Source organism: Fukomys damarensis, unplaced genomic scaffold (genome assembly GCF_012274545.1).
Source record: "Fukomys damarensis isolate Sample0158 unplaced genomic scaffold, DMR_v1.0_HiC HiC_scaffold_33, whole genome shotgun sequence".
NCBI lineage: Eukaryota > Metazoa > Chordata > Mammalia > Rodentia > Bathyergidae > Fukomys > Fukomys damarensis.
This window is the reverse complement of record NW_022900945.1, coordinates 18624283-18642924: the sequence shown is the minus strand read 5'-3', so window position 1 is coordinate 18642924 and position 18642 is coordinate 18624283. Positions and strand designations below refer to the sequence as shown.

General features: G+C 40.8%; 1 protein-coding gene and 1 long non-coding RNA gene across 5 annotated transcripts in view; one reads left to right on the top strand and one right to left on the bottom strand.

Moving 5' to 3' along the window:
• The window catches only part of Wdr63 (WD repeat domain 63), a 62760-nt gene that overhangs the window by 36625 nt on the left and 7493 nt on the right, over nucleotides 1–18642 (bottom strand). For all 4 annotated transcript variants that reach the window (XM_010636708.3, XM_010636707.3, XM_010636711.3 and 1 more), the window contains 7 exons: nucleotides 17537–17635; nucleotides 17128–17166; nucleotides 11293–11474; nucleotides 10624–10728; nucleotides 8793–8942; nucleotides 4822–5021; nucleotides 78–194 (listed from right to left, as the gene is read on the bottom strand). In XM_010636708.3, the coding sequence (XP_010635010.1) occupies nucleotides 78–194; nucleotides 4822–5021; nucleotides 8793–8942; nucleotides 10624–10728; nucleotides 11293–11474; nucleotides 17128–17166; nucleotides 17537–17621 (878 nt within the window). In that variant the 5' untranslated portion in view covers nucleotides 17622–17635. The remainder of the gene's footprint in view (nucleotides 1–77; nucleotides 195–4821; nucleotides 5022–8792; nucleotides 8943–10623; nucleotides 10729–11292; nucleotides 11475–17127; nucleotides 17167–17536; nucleotides 17636–18642) is intronic.
• LOC104870915 lies at nucleotides 7360–8784 on the top strand. The gene is made up of 3 exons (XR_782659.1): nucleotides 7360–7745; nucleotides 8358–8473; nucleotides 8638–8784. It is a non-coding gene; the product is annotated as an uncharacterized LOC104870915 (long non-coding RNA).

The window sequence follows — 18642 nt, the reverse complement described above, 5'->3', positions numbered from 1 at the left end:
AAAAAAAGAAAGTATCATAAATATTTAAATACACATTTTATGTTGTATTTTAAAAATTCAATATATAATTTTTTTACCTTGTGGATACATTGTTAAGAAAATCAGTCAAAGATTTTGATTGTCCAACTCTTTCTTTTTCCTCTTCTGAGAATTCTCTTGAATAATATTGTGTACTAGCATTTTTGGGATATGTCCTAATATATTAAAAAATAGATAAAAGAAAAGCAAATATAGGTCATTATAGGTCAAAAGTTCATCTCAGTGACCATAATATTAAGATATTACTTCATATTTAAATTCTATATTTGAAGTTTTTCCTTTATCCTAGGCAGCTGATAATGAACATTATTCAAAGTCCACATGTATTTCTCCCTGGCATAGTTTAATATGTCTTATTTTATAATTTTTAAAAATTTAGAAATCACTGTAACCTTACAGAAAAGTTATAAGCGGTTATAAGGAGCTCCCACACACCCCTCACCATGATCCATCCATTATTAACATTTGCCACCTTTTCTCGATCACCTCCTCTCTCTTCCTTTCATTATATCGATATTTCTTAACCAGCATAACACATCCTGCTCTCTCGCAATGTCTGAAAACAGCTTTGGGCGTCACTACTAGAAAAGTGCTGCTGGTGTCTAGTGGGTAGAGTCCTGAGGGGCTTACACCCTACAAGACGCAAGAAAGTCCTCCTGCAACAGAATTATTCAGCTCCAAATGTTGGTTGTGTTGAGATCCTGCTCCAAGTATACAGATTAGGAGCCACTAGGCAGGGATAGCAGCATCAGCTCTGAAAAGAACCGGTTCTGTTCAGTCTGCCCCCAGGGCTCACCTCACCGTGAACATGTCACATGGCATTGTGCCTTTGGGCTTCACTGAGCTTGAGCGAGCCTTTGATTCTTGGATTCGGGGCTGGGAAGTGGCAGATGGTACAACTGTCATCAGGGAGGACTCTGAGGCTTTGAAGTCTGGTTCTGTCACTTACTAGTCCTGGGCCCTGAGCTAACTATGTAACCTCTCTGGGCCTGTTTTTTTCATCTCTAAATGAAATTCTTCAAAAACTTAGTTCGTGGGGTCATGGTAAGGACAGAACATATTAATACACACACTGCTTTAAAGAGTTGTTTACCACATTTGAAGTGCTCGATAAAATACCAACTATTGAGTCTTTGATTGTTGAACAAACATCAGTAAAGCGTGTCTGTGAGCGGCAAATTATGCTGACTTTCAATTACATCCAATAGAATAGTTCTTTCCTTGCCCAGATCGATACCCACGGCAGAAGACAGAGTGGAGGTAATATCAGAAAGATTATTAGTATTGGAACCAGAGAGACTTGGGTTCAAAGCCTATTTCTACCTTTTAACTTCTATCCTCCAGGGGAGACTAAGAAAGAAATTGTGCTATGCCTACTGGGGTTTATGAAAGTAGCAACATAATGGAGAGCCGCTCTCATTTATTTTTTTGTTTTTACTTTTATTTTTGGAACTGGGGATCAAACTTAGGACCTTATGCTTGCGTGGCAGGCGGCAGCTAAATCCCTGGCCCTCTCATTTATTTTTAAAATGCGATTTGTTTTGTTGCTTCTCAGCAAAATTATTGTTTCAGTTTAAATTATGTTCTAAACATTGAGCTTTTGTTTCTAACTTCAGCCTCCGTTTCTTTATCTGGAAATAATGCCCCCTTGAAAGGGCAGTTGTGAGGACCGAGTGTGTAAAGCTCTTAGAAGAACTAAGCATTTGCTCTCAGTGTCATTACTCTTGGAACCTCTGTCGTGAGTTGTCACAATTTCTTCCATCACCGTCACAGGTTAACAACCTTCTTCACCTCCTACCAGCTACCCCTCCCTCCTAATTTCCCCGTTAGGAAGAGGCACCAGGAGTCTCCCAGTCATCCAAGTCTGAATCATTTGAATCCTTTTGCTTTATTTTCCATTCATTATGGGAGTCAAGACCTGCCTTTACTTATCACCTACTTGTTCCTTCTATGGCTGTCACTATTACTCTCTACCCACATTCGCTGAGAGCCTAGTTGAATGCATTCAAACTCTTGTAATTGGGCTCCCTGCTGTTGAAGGTTTCCTCTCCCTTCTTGAGTCTATCTACTGAGTCCACCCTGGATGACTCATTCTTGGGACTTGTCTATACCCTTGTGGAAACATAGAAGAAATCTCTGGCTGGCTTGTTCTCGAACTCCATGGTTCTCTGGTACTTAGAGATCACCTCTCTCCTTTCTGTCCTCTCAATTCTAGGTGCTTACAGATCTCTGACGTCCTCATTCCCCATTAGGACTTGACTATCAGTCCTCCTCACTTCCTCTGGTTCCAACCTGTCAGCTCATCTACTTTCCTGGTTTCGGATCCATTTTTGGCCCAACCTTTGCTGTCCATGTACATGTGCCCTGACTTTAACATTGCAAGTTCATGGCTTGTGAGTTGGTTTACACAGGTCTGAAAGGTGTTCCCCACCCCGTATTGCAGCCTATGTTTCTGTATCTTGATTCTTTTGAGGTTTTCCCTGTGTATGTCATGGCTCTGAACTTAAATGTACATTATGCCATGTATGTTTCCTTCACTTCATCCCTTCCCTTGCTCCCTTTCTCCCTGACCCCCTCTATTTAATAACTACTTGCCAGGAAACATGCCAGGAATTAGAGTTCTAGCAATTATAAAAAGACAAAATTCCTGTCCCATGGAGCTTAAATTGTAAAGATAGTGGGGTGAAGAAAGATAGTGAAAATACAGTATTATGCAATGAAAGAACCATGATGAAGACAGACTAAGGGGATAGATGAGGGTATAGTAATAGCAGTTGTTGCTTTTGTACAGATGTGTCAGGGAATGCCTCATGTGAGCAGAGGTTTGCTCTTTCACTCAGTGAAGGAAGGAAAGAGCCATAAAGATATCTAAGGAAAGAACATTCTGGGTAAAGGAACGGCACATGAAACATTCCATGCATGAACATGTCTGAAAAACTCAAGGAACAAGGAAGCCAGTGTGGCTGGGTTGGATGCATAAGAGGAAATGTGAGAAACGAGGGGAGAGAGATAAAGGGAATCCAGATCATATGAAGCCTTGTAGGTTCCTTCAGGATGAGGAACCACTGAGGACTTTGATCCGTGACGTGATCGGACATATTTTAACAAGATTTCTGTGGCTCTTTTACAGAGAACAGAATGCAGGAGAAGGAGCGACAGCATAGGACAGTGAAGAAAAATTATAACAACTGAAGCAAGAGATGACAGTGGCTTGGTCAAGCGTGACAGCAGTGGAAGTATTTCGAAGACACAATCAATGGAATCCACGGTCTTTTTGCCCAGTAAATTAGGAAAATATCACTGCTAGTTGTTGAGATAAGGAAGATTCGGGAAGTTTCAGGGTTGCAGCAGAATATCAAAAGTTTGTGTTGGACATTGAAATATGAGACACTTGTCAACATTCAAAGAGATGAATAAACAAATGAAGAATCTAGGGGAGAGATGGAAGTTAAATACAGACTTGGGTGTCATCAGCAAACAAATGATAGGCAGTACCACAGGACTGAAGAAAGTCACCCCAGGATTAAATCCATTAGAGAAAAGATTGAAAGGAGATAGCTGTGGGGATCCTTCAATATTTTGAAACTTGGAAGAAGAAGGTCTAGTAAAAGATTAAGAAGGAGCTGCCAGGGAGTTAGGAGTAGAATGATCAGAGTTGTCCCTAAGTCAAATGGAAAAAAGGTGTCTCAAGAAAGGAAAATTGTGAGTCCTGTTAAACACCACTGCAAAGTGACGTTAAGTGGAGGTCTGAAAATGGATCACGGGATTGGGCGATCAGAGACCCTGGTAAGACTGCCTAGATTGGGCTCAGGACAAAACGGTGGGAGAGAGAGTGAAACTATGGAGTGTGGACAGCTGTCATGAGGAGATTTGTTGCAAAGAAAAGCAGAGATGTTAGGTAATCGGTGGAGGAGCCATGCTATCATTTGTTTGTCTTAATGACGGGGTGCACAGAATTTTGTAGTGCACATATCTCCTTTCCACTCTTTTCTCTGTTTTCCTGCTGAGTTCACCTTGGTCACATTAGAACAGGCTTCTACATGGTCTGTCTCTTCACCTCCAGGCTCCCTCTTTCTGGCCCTCCAACCACTGCTGTCTGGATTACCTTAACAATCTTACAGTCTTGTCTCTCCTCTGCTTTAGAACTTTAAAGTTTCCAACTGCTTGCCACTTCTCTGTCTACCTCATCATGGAGGAAAGAAGCTACCTTAGATGCCACCCAAGGGCTCTGGATGGGTGTATTTCTGTAAGTAACAGCGAGCCCAATAAGAAACCTAGCCGATGAAGACCAACTGATTTTTTTTTTTTTTTTTTTGGTACAGGGGATCGAACTCGGGGCCTTGTGCTTGCGAGGCAGGAGGTGGAACTACTGAGCTAAATCCCTGGCCCAAGACCATCTGATTTGAACTGTCAGAATCATTACGTAGGTGGTAGAACAGAACAGTTAGGAGAGAGTAGAACTATTCCAAAGCAGAGATGACTAGCACTATAATTATTATCATTTGTTTTTCTTCTTCATAGTCTTCATATAATTATATTTAATTTTCTTAAGATTTTTGATGGTATTATCCAGCATAGTTAGGGGCTCCTGAATTGAATTATTTTGTGGAAATCCACACCTTAAACAACTATTGGGAGGGCCAGGGATTCAGCTCAGTGGTTCCACTGCCTGCCTCACAAGCACAAGGACCCGAGTTCGATTCCAGGTACAAAAAAAATTATCAGGAAATTTGCTAGATTTTACGGTAATTCTCAAAATATATAAACCCATTCTATACCCACCATTTTGTCTGAGTACTTGTGTCCTTGACTTGGGGGATGGCTTGCATACCAACGTTCCTCTCAAGCTGTTTAAGGGTGAAATTTTTATCTGGGTACGCTGTACATTCGACGTAGGCATCTTTTACACTGGAAGCATTTTGGTCACTGAATGAAATCGGTGCACCAAAATCACTTCGTTTTCGAGAAATCATGTATGTAACCTGCAACACACATAGACAACAAAAGTGACACAGCAAAGTCCATGGAGAAAAGCAGATGTGTGGTGGACAGTGCTGGTACTCCGCCAGATCCTCTCCCACCCCTCTGTACACTCTGTGTTCCCCTTCAGCTCCATGTGCTGCACCTGATCCTCTTTGATGGATCCTCTAGTAAGACCACTTTGCCTGCAGGTACAAAGAACAGGAAGTGACTATAGTTTTCATCATAGCAATGGTGGACTGAAAGGAACCATATGGGAGCCCATCTTCTCGGCTGCTTTTTGGGCCAAATTTGAAATCTATTTTACACTCCAGTGTTCCTCTGCATGTTGAGGCAGAAGCTCTCACTCTGTAAGGCTTTTGCCTGTGATTGCTTCCTGTATGGCTTCTTCCACGTCTCTGTCTTACTCCCCCCTTCATGTTATGCGACACTGTCATAGTAAAAGTCATCCACACACAAATCCCCTTCTCCAGAGTTGCTCTGGGAAGCAATACCATTACAGTCATTGCTCAGGGATGTCATAACCCAAAATCACACACTGGTTGGCTTAAAACACAGAGATTTAGGGCCCGGGATTTAGCTCAGTGGTTCTAGTACCTGCTTCGAAAGCACAAGGACCTGAGTTCGATCCCCGGTACCAACCTTCCTCCCCGCCAAAAAAAACCCCACAGATTTATTTCTCAGAGCTGTGGAGGCTGATGGTCTGAAATTAAGTTATTGGAGGATTGGTTTCTTCTGAAGGGGGAGGGGAAAAATCTGTCTTCAATTTGCCCCCAGCTTCTGGTGTTGGGCAGCAGTCCTTAGCATTCGTTGAGCTGTAGATATACCACTCTAGTCTCGGCTTCCTTCTTCATCTGATGTCTCTGTCTCCACCATGGCCTTCTTCTTATGGGATACTGGTCAATGTGGATTAGGAGCCTGCCATCTCAAATGTAAGTTCATCTTAACTAACTGTGTCTGTAAAGATTGTATTTCCAAATTCTGAGGTACTAGGTTTAGGGCTTTGACATACCTTTTGTGGGGTGGGGGAGGGACAGAGCAACTCTTTTTTTTTTTTTAACAAAAACATATGCTTTATTAAGAACTAATCTTCATATTTTTCATGATGGGGTAGCACGTAGGGTGAAAATGTGGGGATGTGGGGTCCTAACTGCCCAGGGGAGCCGTCAGGATAGACCCTTTTGCCTCTGAGGCATCGACTTCTGTGTGGAGCCCCTGAGGGCAGCTCCTGTTGCCCTGCTCAGGGCCCCATCTCCTGCGTCCCATGGAAATAGCTCTGGTGCAGCCAGCAAAAGGCCCACCCCATGAGCAGACTGGCGGTGCTCAGTGGTCTGGGGGAGTCGTCCTTCAGGTGTGCTGAGGAGGTGGAGGGCTCTGCGGTATCTGACTTGTGGCTGCTGCTCGCCTCACCTGCCCTTTCAGCATGGTCCTGTCCCTTTGGTGTCGCAGGCAGCTCTGGGAATGGGCCGACACCTGTGTTTCCTGATGGTTTGCACATGGGCGATTCTGGACGCACCTCTTGTTCCTGAGTTAGCTGGGCGGAGAGAGAGCTGCTTGGCCTGAGGTCCTCGACCATAGTTAAATTCGAGGAAATTGCAGTCCTCATCTTTCTTCTTTCTCCGAAGTTTTTTGTGATTTTTAGTGTCATCCTTTTGGATTTCTTTATCATTCAAATCAAAACTCTGAAATGTATTCAGCAGTTTCACAGGACCATTCAGTTTTCCTTTGGTACGTTTTGTTTTGTCCTTGGGGCACTCCTTGCCTCTACATTGATTTTCATGAGCAGTTGATTCTTCAAAGCCATTGTCCTCAGCCCAGGCCACAGAGATACCTGGTTTGTGGATCTGCTGTGGGTCTTCCCGAAGTAGCTGTTGTAGGTTCGGCCATCTCTTTTTCCCTTCAGGCCCCCACCTGCCTTGGATAGGACAGATGAGGTCGCCTGAAGAGCACACAGTGGGAGTCGTGTCTTCAAGAAGGATGATGTCCTCACAGGATGAGAGCTCTTCACAGGGGAGACAGTCCCCAGAGGGCTTCAGTGTGGATTTGTTTTCACAGCTGCAGTCCTCTGCGTCAGAGGGGTCGCTGCTAGGGAATGAGGATGCCATGGGGTTGAAGAGCCAACGTGAGAGTCTCCGTCAACACCGGAAGCTTCCACAGGGGGAAAAATGGGAGCTATTGGGGAGAAAATTCACTGCCAACTCCTGCAGCACAGACAGGAAATATGCAAGAGTCTTCAGCACTCAAGTGTCAGTGGCTCATGGTGAGCCAGGTCATAATCCGTCTTCTATGACTGCTGGTTACTGTGGCAATACCCAAACCAGTAGAGTCAGACAGTAGGAATAGAGAGAAAGGTGCAGGAAACCACAGGATCTATCCCCTCCTTCTGAAACATCGTGACCACACACCATGCAGGCTGGAGGACCCCTCTTGAGGCCAGAAGGACCAAGGCCACAGGGTGGGGTTCCTTTCCTCTTGTCTTGGGGCATCTGAGATCCTTCCTGTCCTCAAGGCACAGAGACCTTTTCGGGGGGGAGAACTGCATAAACACCCTGGTCTAAGTCAGGGTGGTGAGTGCAACAGAAGAATTTAAAACTCAGTCCTGAGGGGATAAAGGAGGCACCTTATGCAGCTGAGCCCCGTGTGAGCAGGGCACCAAGACAGACTCTCTAAGGAGAGGCCTTCTGACCTGAGAGTTCAGGGAGCACTGGAGCGGAGGTGACAAAGAGGTGGGTGCCTGTGCACTGGGGACTGTGGCTGCTAGGGTCGACCACTTCCTATTCCCATCTGTCTGGCAGCAAAGCAAGGAACCCAAGCTCCTGTCTCTCATCTTTAAATTAGTCCAAGGGTTAATTTTGTGTGCCCACTCCACCGCACACTGGGGGCCTAGAGGCTTGGTAAGACATGGTTCTGGGTGGCTCTGGAGGAGACCAACATTTTGATCCCACAGATGGAGTCAAGTAGAGTCCTCTCATGCCTTGGGTGGGCTCTGTCCGGTCAGGTGAGGCCGGAACAGGGGAAAAGGAAGGGCAGAGGTGTGAGCCCCTAGCCTGGGCTGCCTTGGGCCACCTGGGCACTGCCGCCTGCCAGCCCCGAAGGCTGATGCCACCAAAGCCCGTTCTCTGAGCCGCCGGCAGCTGTGTAGACGAAATGAACATGTATGAGAAGAGTGTGAGGTGCAGGCCTGCAATCCTAGCCCTCCGGGAGGTGGAGGAAGGAAGACCAGGGCTTCAAGGCCAGCTTGTGCAACTTAGAACATCAGTGGCCCTGTCTCTAAATAATAAAAAAAGGAGTGGGGATGTAGGCTGGTGCAGAGGCTCAGGTTCAATCCCGTTTTACAGATAAACAACCAAACATGTACGACTCTGATGTTTTTGACACCAGTAAAGCATGTCACTGAGGGAACAAGTACATAAAAACTTCAGCTGCTGTGCTGCCATCCGCTCCAGCAAGGAAGGTGAGATCTGGGACTCAGATCTGAGATCCCTTCTCCCTCCGGGCTGTTTGGGCCCAGTCAGCAGGACCGGGTGGCCGCACCCTTCCCTGTCTGGGCCACCATCAGCTCCAGCAAGGAAGGCGAGATGTGGGACGCGGCTCTGAGATCCCTTTTCCCTCCCCCAGACCAACTCTTAATGCCTACTTAAGAAAATTATTGGTGAACACAGAAAGAAAAAACATCCCCACACCACATATGGCAAGTGGTATCAGTCCTCTGAAAATAAATGTTGCTCAGATACAAAGAGGTAACGACTGGTGATCATATTTAAGTGTCTGACCTGCTTTGTAGATTTTTTAACCGATTCTTCCTCTATTTCTTTTTCACTGCCCAAAGAAACCCAAGGTTTAGAGACAGGTGGTGTGTAAGTGTATGTTTCTTCAGGAATAAGTTCTTTATGTTCTTCTTGTTCTTCTGGTACCTCTGTGGCCTAGAGTGAAATAAATAGCATTCATTCTAAAATTCATGAACAAATTTGGGTTTATAGGCACATGCATGTATTTTGTATGTATACACTTTACTTTTATGTAAGTTTACTATCATTTCTTATATGTCTTACTTATCAGTTAACGCCTTTGAATTATGAGAATGTAAAATATGCAAAAATGGAAAATGAATATCCTTTATAATTAAATATATAGAAAGAAGATAGTAGAAGATAGGAGAGGAAATAAGGAAGTGATATATCATAAGAAAAAAGCATTTACTGTACACGTTTATGATTACAAAACCTAAATTTGATGGTAAAATAGAAAATTAATTTTCTCTGATTTAATGAAAGGCTCTTTGATGAGAAAAATAGGCATGAAAAAAGATGATATCCCTTAAATAGTAGGAGTGAATTTTAAAACCAAGATATTCACTGTTGCCTTGTTTGTAATAGTGAAAAAAATGGACCACCAAATGAATAACACTTGGGAAATGACATAACTAGGTCATAATCATAGGTATAATCATAAAATAAAATCTCACAAAGCAACTATAATGAACAAAGTCAATCTACATATATATGATATCTAAATACAATATTTATAGACCCTAGAATTTCATAGTTAAATGAAAAACAAAAGTTGCTGAATAAAAATGATCAAGATGTGATATGTATATACCACAAGATGAATGTATCCATTATTTATTGCTAACATATAGTAATAAATGTTTTTAAGGTTGTAGAATACTTTATATGAAATGATATAATTTATATGTAAAATTTAAATACAAGCAAAGTGCATTCTTTGTGGTAAAAGCATAAAATCATGGACAAGAGGATAATATAACAACTTCAGAATAAGTTAAAAATTTTCCCTTTAAAAAAGTTTTGAATATTCATTTTGAGCAATGATAGATATTTGTTATTTTCCTCCCTCTACTTTTCTGCACCTTTATATTTCATAATAATAAAACACTAAAAAAAAGAGAAGAGCAAAGACAAAAATGAAAATATTAAGACCAAATGAAAGCTTGTTTTTATTAGAAATTGTTTGATATTTTAAAATTCAATGGCTTTTCATTTCTTTTTCTGGCTTACTGATCAACCACACAAACTCTTCTGCTTCCCTCAAACAATTTGACCAAACCTTCCAAATCATTACCCTCAATTTGACTAAGTTACATTGCAGGACTGTGGGATGAATTTCGTAAATCTATTGCCTTTCTTGCCCACCTTGAATAAAGGTTTTGTCTTAGCCCATTTAATTCTCACAATTGCCCTGGAAATTAGCACTACTGGTGCTACTATTTTAAAGAGAAGTAACTTTAACTTTTCTTAGATAGCAAAAAGTATCTTTAGCTTCAGTAACTTCCACATAGAAATAGGAATGACTTGAAAAAGGGTGTGTCAGGGGTGGCGTTCTTAGGAGAGCAGAGGTGCTCCAGATTTACTGTTTCCATTCTCAGTTTATCAGTGAAGAGCAGACAAGTGGGGGTCTGTACCCTGAGATTTTCAATTCATTTCACCCCACATTTATTGCTTACCTATTCTAGGTACCTGAGTTTGATCTAGGTCCCTGGGAAACAGAGCTGAACAGGAATCATGATACCATGAATGGCTTCCCCAGAGCTAACAGCATCCTTCCAACAACCAATAAATCTCAGGCTTAGTATTTACTTACATTTAAATAATTTTCCTTGCCCTCTTCAGTTCCAATAATATAAAAATTCAACCCATATTTGAAGTCTTTGTCATAAACAAGTAGAAGCTCATTTCCGGGATATTGCTGGGGGGATATAATCAAAAGAGAAAGAAAACTTAAACAGCCATTTAGTTTATTTAGATGCCGATACAAAACTGATATTTCTCCTTTCAACCAATCATAAAAGATAACTAGAGTGCTAAGCTATAGATGATAACCAACAATTGCAAAATTATTGGGTTAAAAAACTCTTAAAAACATGATGGATCTGGGGAAATTTACCATGAAGTTTTGTTTCTAACAGGAAGAGAAAACCATTGGAGTTGTGTTTTGTAGCGTGTTTGGAGATGAATGTGGCCAAATTCTGAACAGAACAATTAAAGTGGTACAAGAAAATAAAGATGTATTTCTACTATAGTTAAAACTAGGCAAGGATGAGCTCCTCCATGAGCAGCATAAGACAGCTGGTTGCCTCCGGATCTTTGCTTTTTCTCAGAGGATTATCCAAAAGGGAGGTGTGGACAGGTTAGCGAGTGCTCAAAGTAAGGGTGGTGCCAGATTTAAACTCAATAACATCTCCAACTTTTGTTTTCACATACCAAGAACTTCTTGAGGTAAGGCTGAAGACAAAGGGCTACATTGTATTACCTGAACAATTTTTTTGATTGGGTGGAAATCAGATACTGCAGCTCTGTTGCGTAAGTCCTCAAAAATATCTTCCTTTTTGATAAGCTTATATGGTATTTCATCCGTGATATCTTCATCTATTCGGCAGTTAAATATTTCCTGAGTCTTGGTAGTCAATACCAAAGGATAAATTTCTGGATGGCCTAGGAATGACAAAGTGAAATTTGGACATTAAATGTAACCACTTAAAATATTAGCAAAAGAAAACAACCTCTAACCTAGGCTGATGTATCCTGTAAAACTATTTTTTAAAATTGATGGAGAAACAATATATTTTAATGACAAAGAACATCTGAGAAACTTCATGACTATAAAACCAGCACTCCAATTTTTAATAATATCCTAGAAAAAAAGCAGTGAAGGTCACAACTCCTTGAGGCCCAACAGAGCAAATCCAATAGGCAAGAATTTAAAAGGAGAGGGAGAAAAATAAAAAAGAACCAACAACGGGAAAATAACATAAAAATGATAAGTCAGTACATATCAGTGATAAACATCAATGTCAATGGCCTTAATTCACCAAAAGAAATAGACTGGTAGAATGGATAAAGAAGCAAAATCCAACAATATGCTCTAACAAATCCTCAGTAGCAAGGGAACTAGCATAAAGATTCAACAATTGGAATCTCATCTTTTTTATAAGTGTCTGCACTGCCAGAGAAATCACAAGCAGAGCTAAGAGACAACCTACAATGTGGGAAAAAATTTTTACCAACTGTTCCTCAGACAAAGGTCTACTATCTAGAATATATAAAGAACTAAAAAAAAAAAAAAAAACTGGCAGCCTTCAATTCTACACTCAGGAAAAAAATAAAATACAAAATGTTACAAAAATGAAGGCAAAATAAGGTCTTTCTCAGATACACAGAGGTGAACTCACTCCTTACCGACGCGCACATTCTCCAAAAGCAATAAAAGGAAGTCTGACGGGCAGCCACTCAGTGGAAAGAAATCAACCAATAAGGGCCAGGGATTTAGCTCAGCGGTTCGGTGGCCTGCCTTGCAAGCACAAGGACCCGAGTTCAATCCCCGGTACAAAAAAAAAAAAAAAAAAAAGAAAGAAAGAAATCAACCAATAACGAATGCTAGCCGGCTTGTGGGAAGAAAGGAACCCTTCTCCATTGTTGATGGGAGTGCAGACTGGTGCAACCACTATGGAAATCAATATGGAGATATTACAGACAACTAGGATGAGAAGTCCCATTTGACCCAGGTATTCCTCTGCTGGGTATCTTCCCAAAAGAATTAAAAGAATCATAGCACAGTGATATGTGCACACCCATCTTTATAGCGGCACAGTTTGCAATAGCTAAAACTTGGAAACAGCCCAATTGGCCATCAACTGGAGACTGGATAAAGAAGATGTGTATGCATGTGTGTTTTATATATAAAATGGAGTACTACTCAGCCATCAAGAATGAGAAACTAGAGATATTTATAGCTAAGTGGATGCACATTCAATATTCTTAATTGAAATTAATAAGACACACAGGTGTAAACACCAAATAGTTTCTTTGGTGTAAAACACTAAAAGAGCAAATAAGGATCAAAATATGCAAATGCTATTGCATAATAGGAAGAAAAGGTCTAAAAGAGTAGAGGAAATGGGAGGGGTAGGGAAAAGGGAAAATAAAAAATACGTAAAAGGAAAAAACATGGAAACAAAGTCTTTATAAACAGGGAAGGGTGGAGGGGGTGAGGGGAGGGCTGGGGAATGGGGAAAAATAAGAATCAAGTCATGTAAAGGTGCAAGATCCCAATGATGAATGTAACTATTCTATAACTAAAATGTACCAATAAACTTAATCAAGGTAAAATAAAAATAAAATTTAAAAAATTATTAGCAGCAGGAAACATTCTTTTAACAAGTCTCTTGGCTAAAAATTTTAACACTTTACAATTGTTCTTATATTTAAAGTAAATATAAATGTTAAAAAAGATATTGAACAAAATTTAAAAGGAAGAAAATAACAACAGCCCCTAATACTATCGATCAAGAAAGAACTTCTATTAATACTTTACTCTATTGCTTTTTGGCCTTTTGGCTAAAATCAAGTGTATATTTTGCTCTATTTTATTTTAGTTAACTGATATGTACTTTATATGAAATTCTAAATGCTGCCTTTAGTATTCATTATTTGTTATGGCATTAAGTAATCTTTTAAAAACATTTTAAATTAACTTAATTCTTTGACATGATTTAAAACCATTCTTATATTGGTAAGCATTCTATTTTTTCCTAATTCATTTCCAATTGCTGTAAATAAGCCTACAAACGTATATGTAGCTTAAAATTTTTATTACCTTTGAAATTATTTTCCTGGGATAGATTTTAAGAGTGAAATTATTGGAACAAAGCCTCTATTGCTTTCCTAACAGACCCCCCAGCCTCCTTTCTGGGCTGCTTCTCTCTCTAGCTCTGTCTCTCTTTCTGTTTCTGTTTCTGTCTCTCTCTTACTGGATTCACGTTTCACAGAGGAGATAGGGCCTGTGGAGCACAGAATTCTGCTTCCAGTTGATCAACACAGGCCAGGCCTTCACAATCTTCCCCCAGCTCGGGAGACCTGCCCACTCCCTGCATCCTTGACCCCCACCTGGGCCCTGTCAACATCCTGAGTATTGAAGGCCTAAAAAAAAAATTCTGTAATTGCCTCAGAAAACCACTAGGTGGAGCTCTGAGACGCCTGCTGTACTAGGATTAAAAGGGCTGCGCCAAATAAGCATTAGGGTGTTCAGGAAAATAAGAAAACTGTCTGCCATCCAAGAAACTGGAAAAATGATGACCAAAAAAAAAAAAAAAAAAAAAAAAAAAAAAAAAAAAAAAAAAAAGAGAGAGAGAGAGAGAGAAAGACTACACTGTTCTAATAGCTTCAAATTCCATTTTCACAAAAACTATCCTTTTGCACTAATAGGATCTGTTCAATGCAACTTTAACATAGGCTCTAACATTCCTTTACGCAGAAGATAGCAAACCTCATGGGTTGTTTCTAGTCGGGGGTGGTCATCAGTAACACCACAGATGACAGGTAGCCAGTAGACCCCCACAGGTAGTGCCTCATGCCCATCGGTGCCATAGCCAAACGAAAGAGAGGCAGACCCATGCTTCTGAGCAACTCCAAAATGTGGCCAAATGGAGACAAGAACTGCTGTTGTTTGGGTTTCGAGACACCTACTGAGGACAGCAGCTCAGGATACAGCAATGCTGCTGTGGTGGTCAGCACTGAGATGAACTTCATTGAGCCTCAAGCAGGGTAGGAGACTGGATGCTCCAGAGAGAGTAAGAAATGTGTTGTGGCAAACCAAGAGTCTCTGGGGCTCCCTGAAGCTGACCAGGGTCCAGAGTGCCTGCCACAAGGACAGTATCTACTGGGTGAGGGGCCACCCTGGCACCCACCACGTTAACCACCATGTTACTGAATCTCCAGCAGAGTCCGCCAAGTGCCAGTGTGGTCCGAGCTCTTCACACGTACTGTTAACTCATTTAATCTCCACAACGGCATTCTCTCCTGGGTACGATAATTGTCTCCCCTTCTTAACCAAAGAAACCGAGGCTCACAGAGAGTCCAAGTAACATTTCCAAGATCAGTCACTGGCAGTTGGAAGGGGAGTAGCTGAGCTCCAAACCAGGGTCTCTGTGCTCTAACTCTGATGCTTTCCTTTCTGTCTGGTGACGGAACACAGCAGAGCCAGAAGAGGGGCTTATTCCTTCTCCACACAGCCACGAAGGGCACAGAGGGGACATTTGAGAGGATACGGTGAAGGGCAGTTATTCTCCTGGCAGCCTCCTGGAGCAGGAGCCAGAGAGTCAGGCATGATTCATGCCTCCAACTCACTCCCTCAACTCGATTCATGCCCCAGGTTCACTGTGTGCCCAAGATAGAGAGCTGTGCGCTCAAACCATAAACTACACACGTGGATCCTACAGATAGAAAGAGTTAATTTAAATAATTCCCATATGTTTACATGTTTCATTAGCATTTTTTATACCTTGTTCAAAATCAATTGACCATATATTTGTGTTTTATTTTTGGACTGTATTTTTATTCATTGATCGATTCCTGTGTCATTATAGTATTATTTATAGTAATAAGAATTAACGACCCTAAGTCCCATGTGAGGAAATGTGCAAATGCTATCTAATTTATTTTCGGTACTAAAGCTTGAACTCAGGACCTTATGCTTGCCAGGCAGGCACAGTGCCATTGAGCTACATCCCCAGCCCTAATTTATTTTCTATAGGCATCATTTTTTAGTTGAGGTAGCAGAGGTTCAATGAGGTGAAGTTATTTGGAGCTAAACAGTCATAAAGTTGCAAATGATGGTTTGAATCAAGGCTAATTCTACAGGCTGTGCAATTAACTACTTGTGGAAAACAGAATAGTGTCCCAGCAAAGATGTCCATGTCCTTTTCAGAAGTCTATGTAGTGTCATATTTTTGTTTTTTATTGATGATTTTGCTACTTAAAATGGTCCCAGAGCCTATGCCGAAGTGCTTTCCCGAGTTCCTGCAAGGTCTGGGATGTGAGTTATAGAGAAAGTTGGAGTTTTAGATCAGCTTCATTCAGTTGTGAGTCATAGTCATAAGACTAGTGTTAATGAATCATTAACACATACTAAATACGGAATCTTTAAAGTGATGCATTACTAGTTGATAAATATGGGAACAGAAGCTTGACGAAATCTGATCCTCTATTTCCCCTGACAATGATAGTTTGGTACTGTATCGGCTCATTCAGTAGTTGAAACAGTTTTATAGAATGTCCATGAATGATGAAAATCGACTTGTTATGTTTTGGATCTGGAGTCTTTTCCCAAGTCCCTAGCTCAGCACTGTTGGAACAAGGTGGCAACTGTAAGAGATGGGGCTAGAAAGAGGTCTTTAGGCCACTGGGAATGTACCCTCAAAGGGGACTGGGGGATCTTCCTCATTTTCTCTTTTGTTTCCTGGCTGAGGTGAGCAGTTTTGCCCTGCCACACGTTCCTACCGATGTGCTGCTACAGCTTCTCCAAAGCATGGCTGGCTAGTCATGGACTGAAACCTCCAAAACTATGAGCCCAAATAAACCTTTATCATTATAAGTTAATTACCTCAGGTAATTTGTTACAGTCACAGAAATCTGACTAACACACATCTTTAACTTCAGAACTGTAAGTGCTATGAAAGAGAAAAGCTTCTTGAGGAGAGATGGAGTCTAGATCTCAATTACAAGGAGGTATTTGCAAAAAAAAAAAATCTGAGCAATATTTACCTATTCTATATGATTAAAAGCCAAAATCTTCATCTAAGCCATCTCCGAGAAAGTTTTCCCCTTCACTCCCCTACTTTTTTTTTGGAATAAAAAGTATTTAGTCTTTAAAAGAAAGAACATGAGCTTGGTTGTGGAAGCTGTAGTTTATTTGCTTGAAAACTCAGCCCATTTCCATGCAATAGAGGAGTCTGACTGTGAAGTACAAAGAAATGCTGCCAATGAACCAGAATTTGGAAAATACTATTCTCATAAAGGTAATCATTTACAGACTTACAATACTTTTCTGTTACAAAAGATCTTGCAAACATCACATTTTGAAGATGCTGCTTGGTCTAAATCTATTACTCAACTTGAAATTGTGTTTTTCACTCTATTCTTTATTAAAATCTTTATTTTTTATTCTAATCTTTATATTTTCATTCTACAGGGTAGAACTTTAGATCTTCTACATTTTGATCACTTCATTTTTTAGTATTCTTGCCTGCTTGTTACATATTAAAATGTTATAAAACTGGGAACACAAATTCTAAATTGTATTTCCACTTACCCATGCTTTCCATATTTACTGGTTCTTCTTCTTCATTAGCTAAAATAAAATAAAATGATATCAAATTTTCCTTTGTCAATCAAATGAATATCTCAGCTTATTACAATGTTACCAGACCTCAAAACATAAAATGTAAATGCAAATATAAAATGAACACTTAAACTAGCTTATGAATAACTACATGCAAGTAATTGCATGTAGTTATTAGTGATATTTGCTATGGCTTCTGTTATATGGCATTTAATTGATGTTGTAATGAAATGAATAAAAAAAATAAAAATAAATCCCCCAATACTTAATTCTGCACATTTGGCTTTATGCCAGTAAACATGTTTCATTTTATTTGATACATAAAACAATAGCCATTTTTGACTGCTGATGTAACCCCTTAAATGAAAGATAATCCTACCAGGCACTACTGGTTTTTGTTTCTTTTTGCCGGATGTTGACTTCTGGCCCCTTGGACTCTTTCTTTGTGGGGATTTTGGAGCCATGGTTCTGACTTAATCTATATAAAGAGATATGATCATTAGTAAATTCTAGTTTACAATTTCAACTCTTAAGCATTATCATGTGGTGAACATAACACGTGTTTTCTAGGTCCTAGAATTTGTCTGAACTAAACCAACGTGGATTTTCAATAGGATGGGTATTCTGTGGCCAGAGGTTTATTGTGGCCACATTACTGATAAGATTTCATTCCAGCAGAACCATTCAGCTGAAGCTCAAGATGGCGGCCTGCCAAACTTTCAGGTTTCGCTGCAGGCCCGGCCTTGGGAACACAACAAAGGGCACCAAACTCCCACCTCTCACTCTAGTAGTTCCCTTGTTAGGTGGCTGCTCTGTGTTGCCTTGTGCTGGACTCCCTGAAAGGTGCCCCAGCTACAGAGAGGAGTTTAAAGTCTTCCAGGAGTGGCAGGCCCACAAAGTGCATACATGTACGCGATATTTAAATTAAAGTAACTTGAGCTAGGCTTTCAGCACGTGTGCACGTTAGCACTAAGGCTTTGTTTGTGCTGTCAAAGGGTGCCTCTGGAAACGTTCTGTGGGGTTGTCATCAGTTTTGACAGGTGGAGAGCTAGTCAAGGTTGTCACCATGGCAGCTAGTGCCTGTGTTCTCCAGGACACCCGCCTCTGTCCCCCGCTGTTTAATGGTTAGGGGCATGATTTCAGGGGTCTCACCAGCAAGGGTTTAAAAACAAGTGCTGCTGTTTGCCTGCTCAGTGACCTGCACCAATTACTTATCTTCAAAGTCTCAGTTTATTCATCTCTTTAATGGGAATAATAATAAAATCTACCTCCGCAAGATGATTGTAAAGACCTCATGGGATTAATAAAAATTTTATAAAAAAACTAAGTCACTTTCGACCGGCTTGTTTCATTTCAAGAAATCATACAGATTCATCATGATTTCATAGTGTGTGCTCAAAATAGCACACATTTAAATATTTATCTAACCCCTTGATGGTAAAAATTTGGCCAAAGTATGGGTCTCTCTCTCTCTCTCTCTCTATA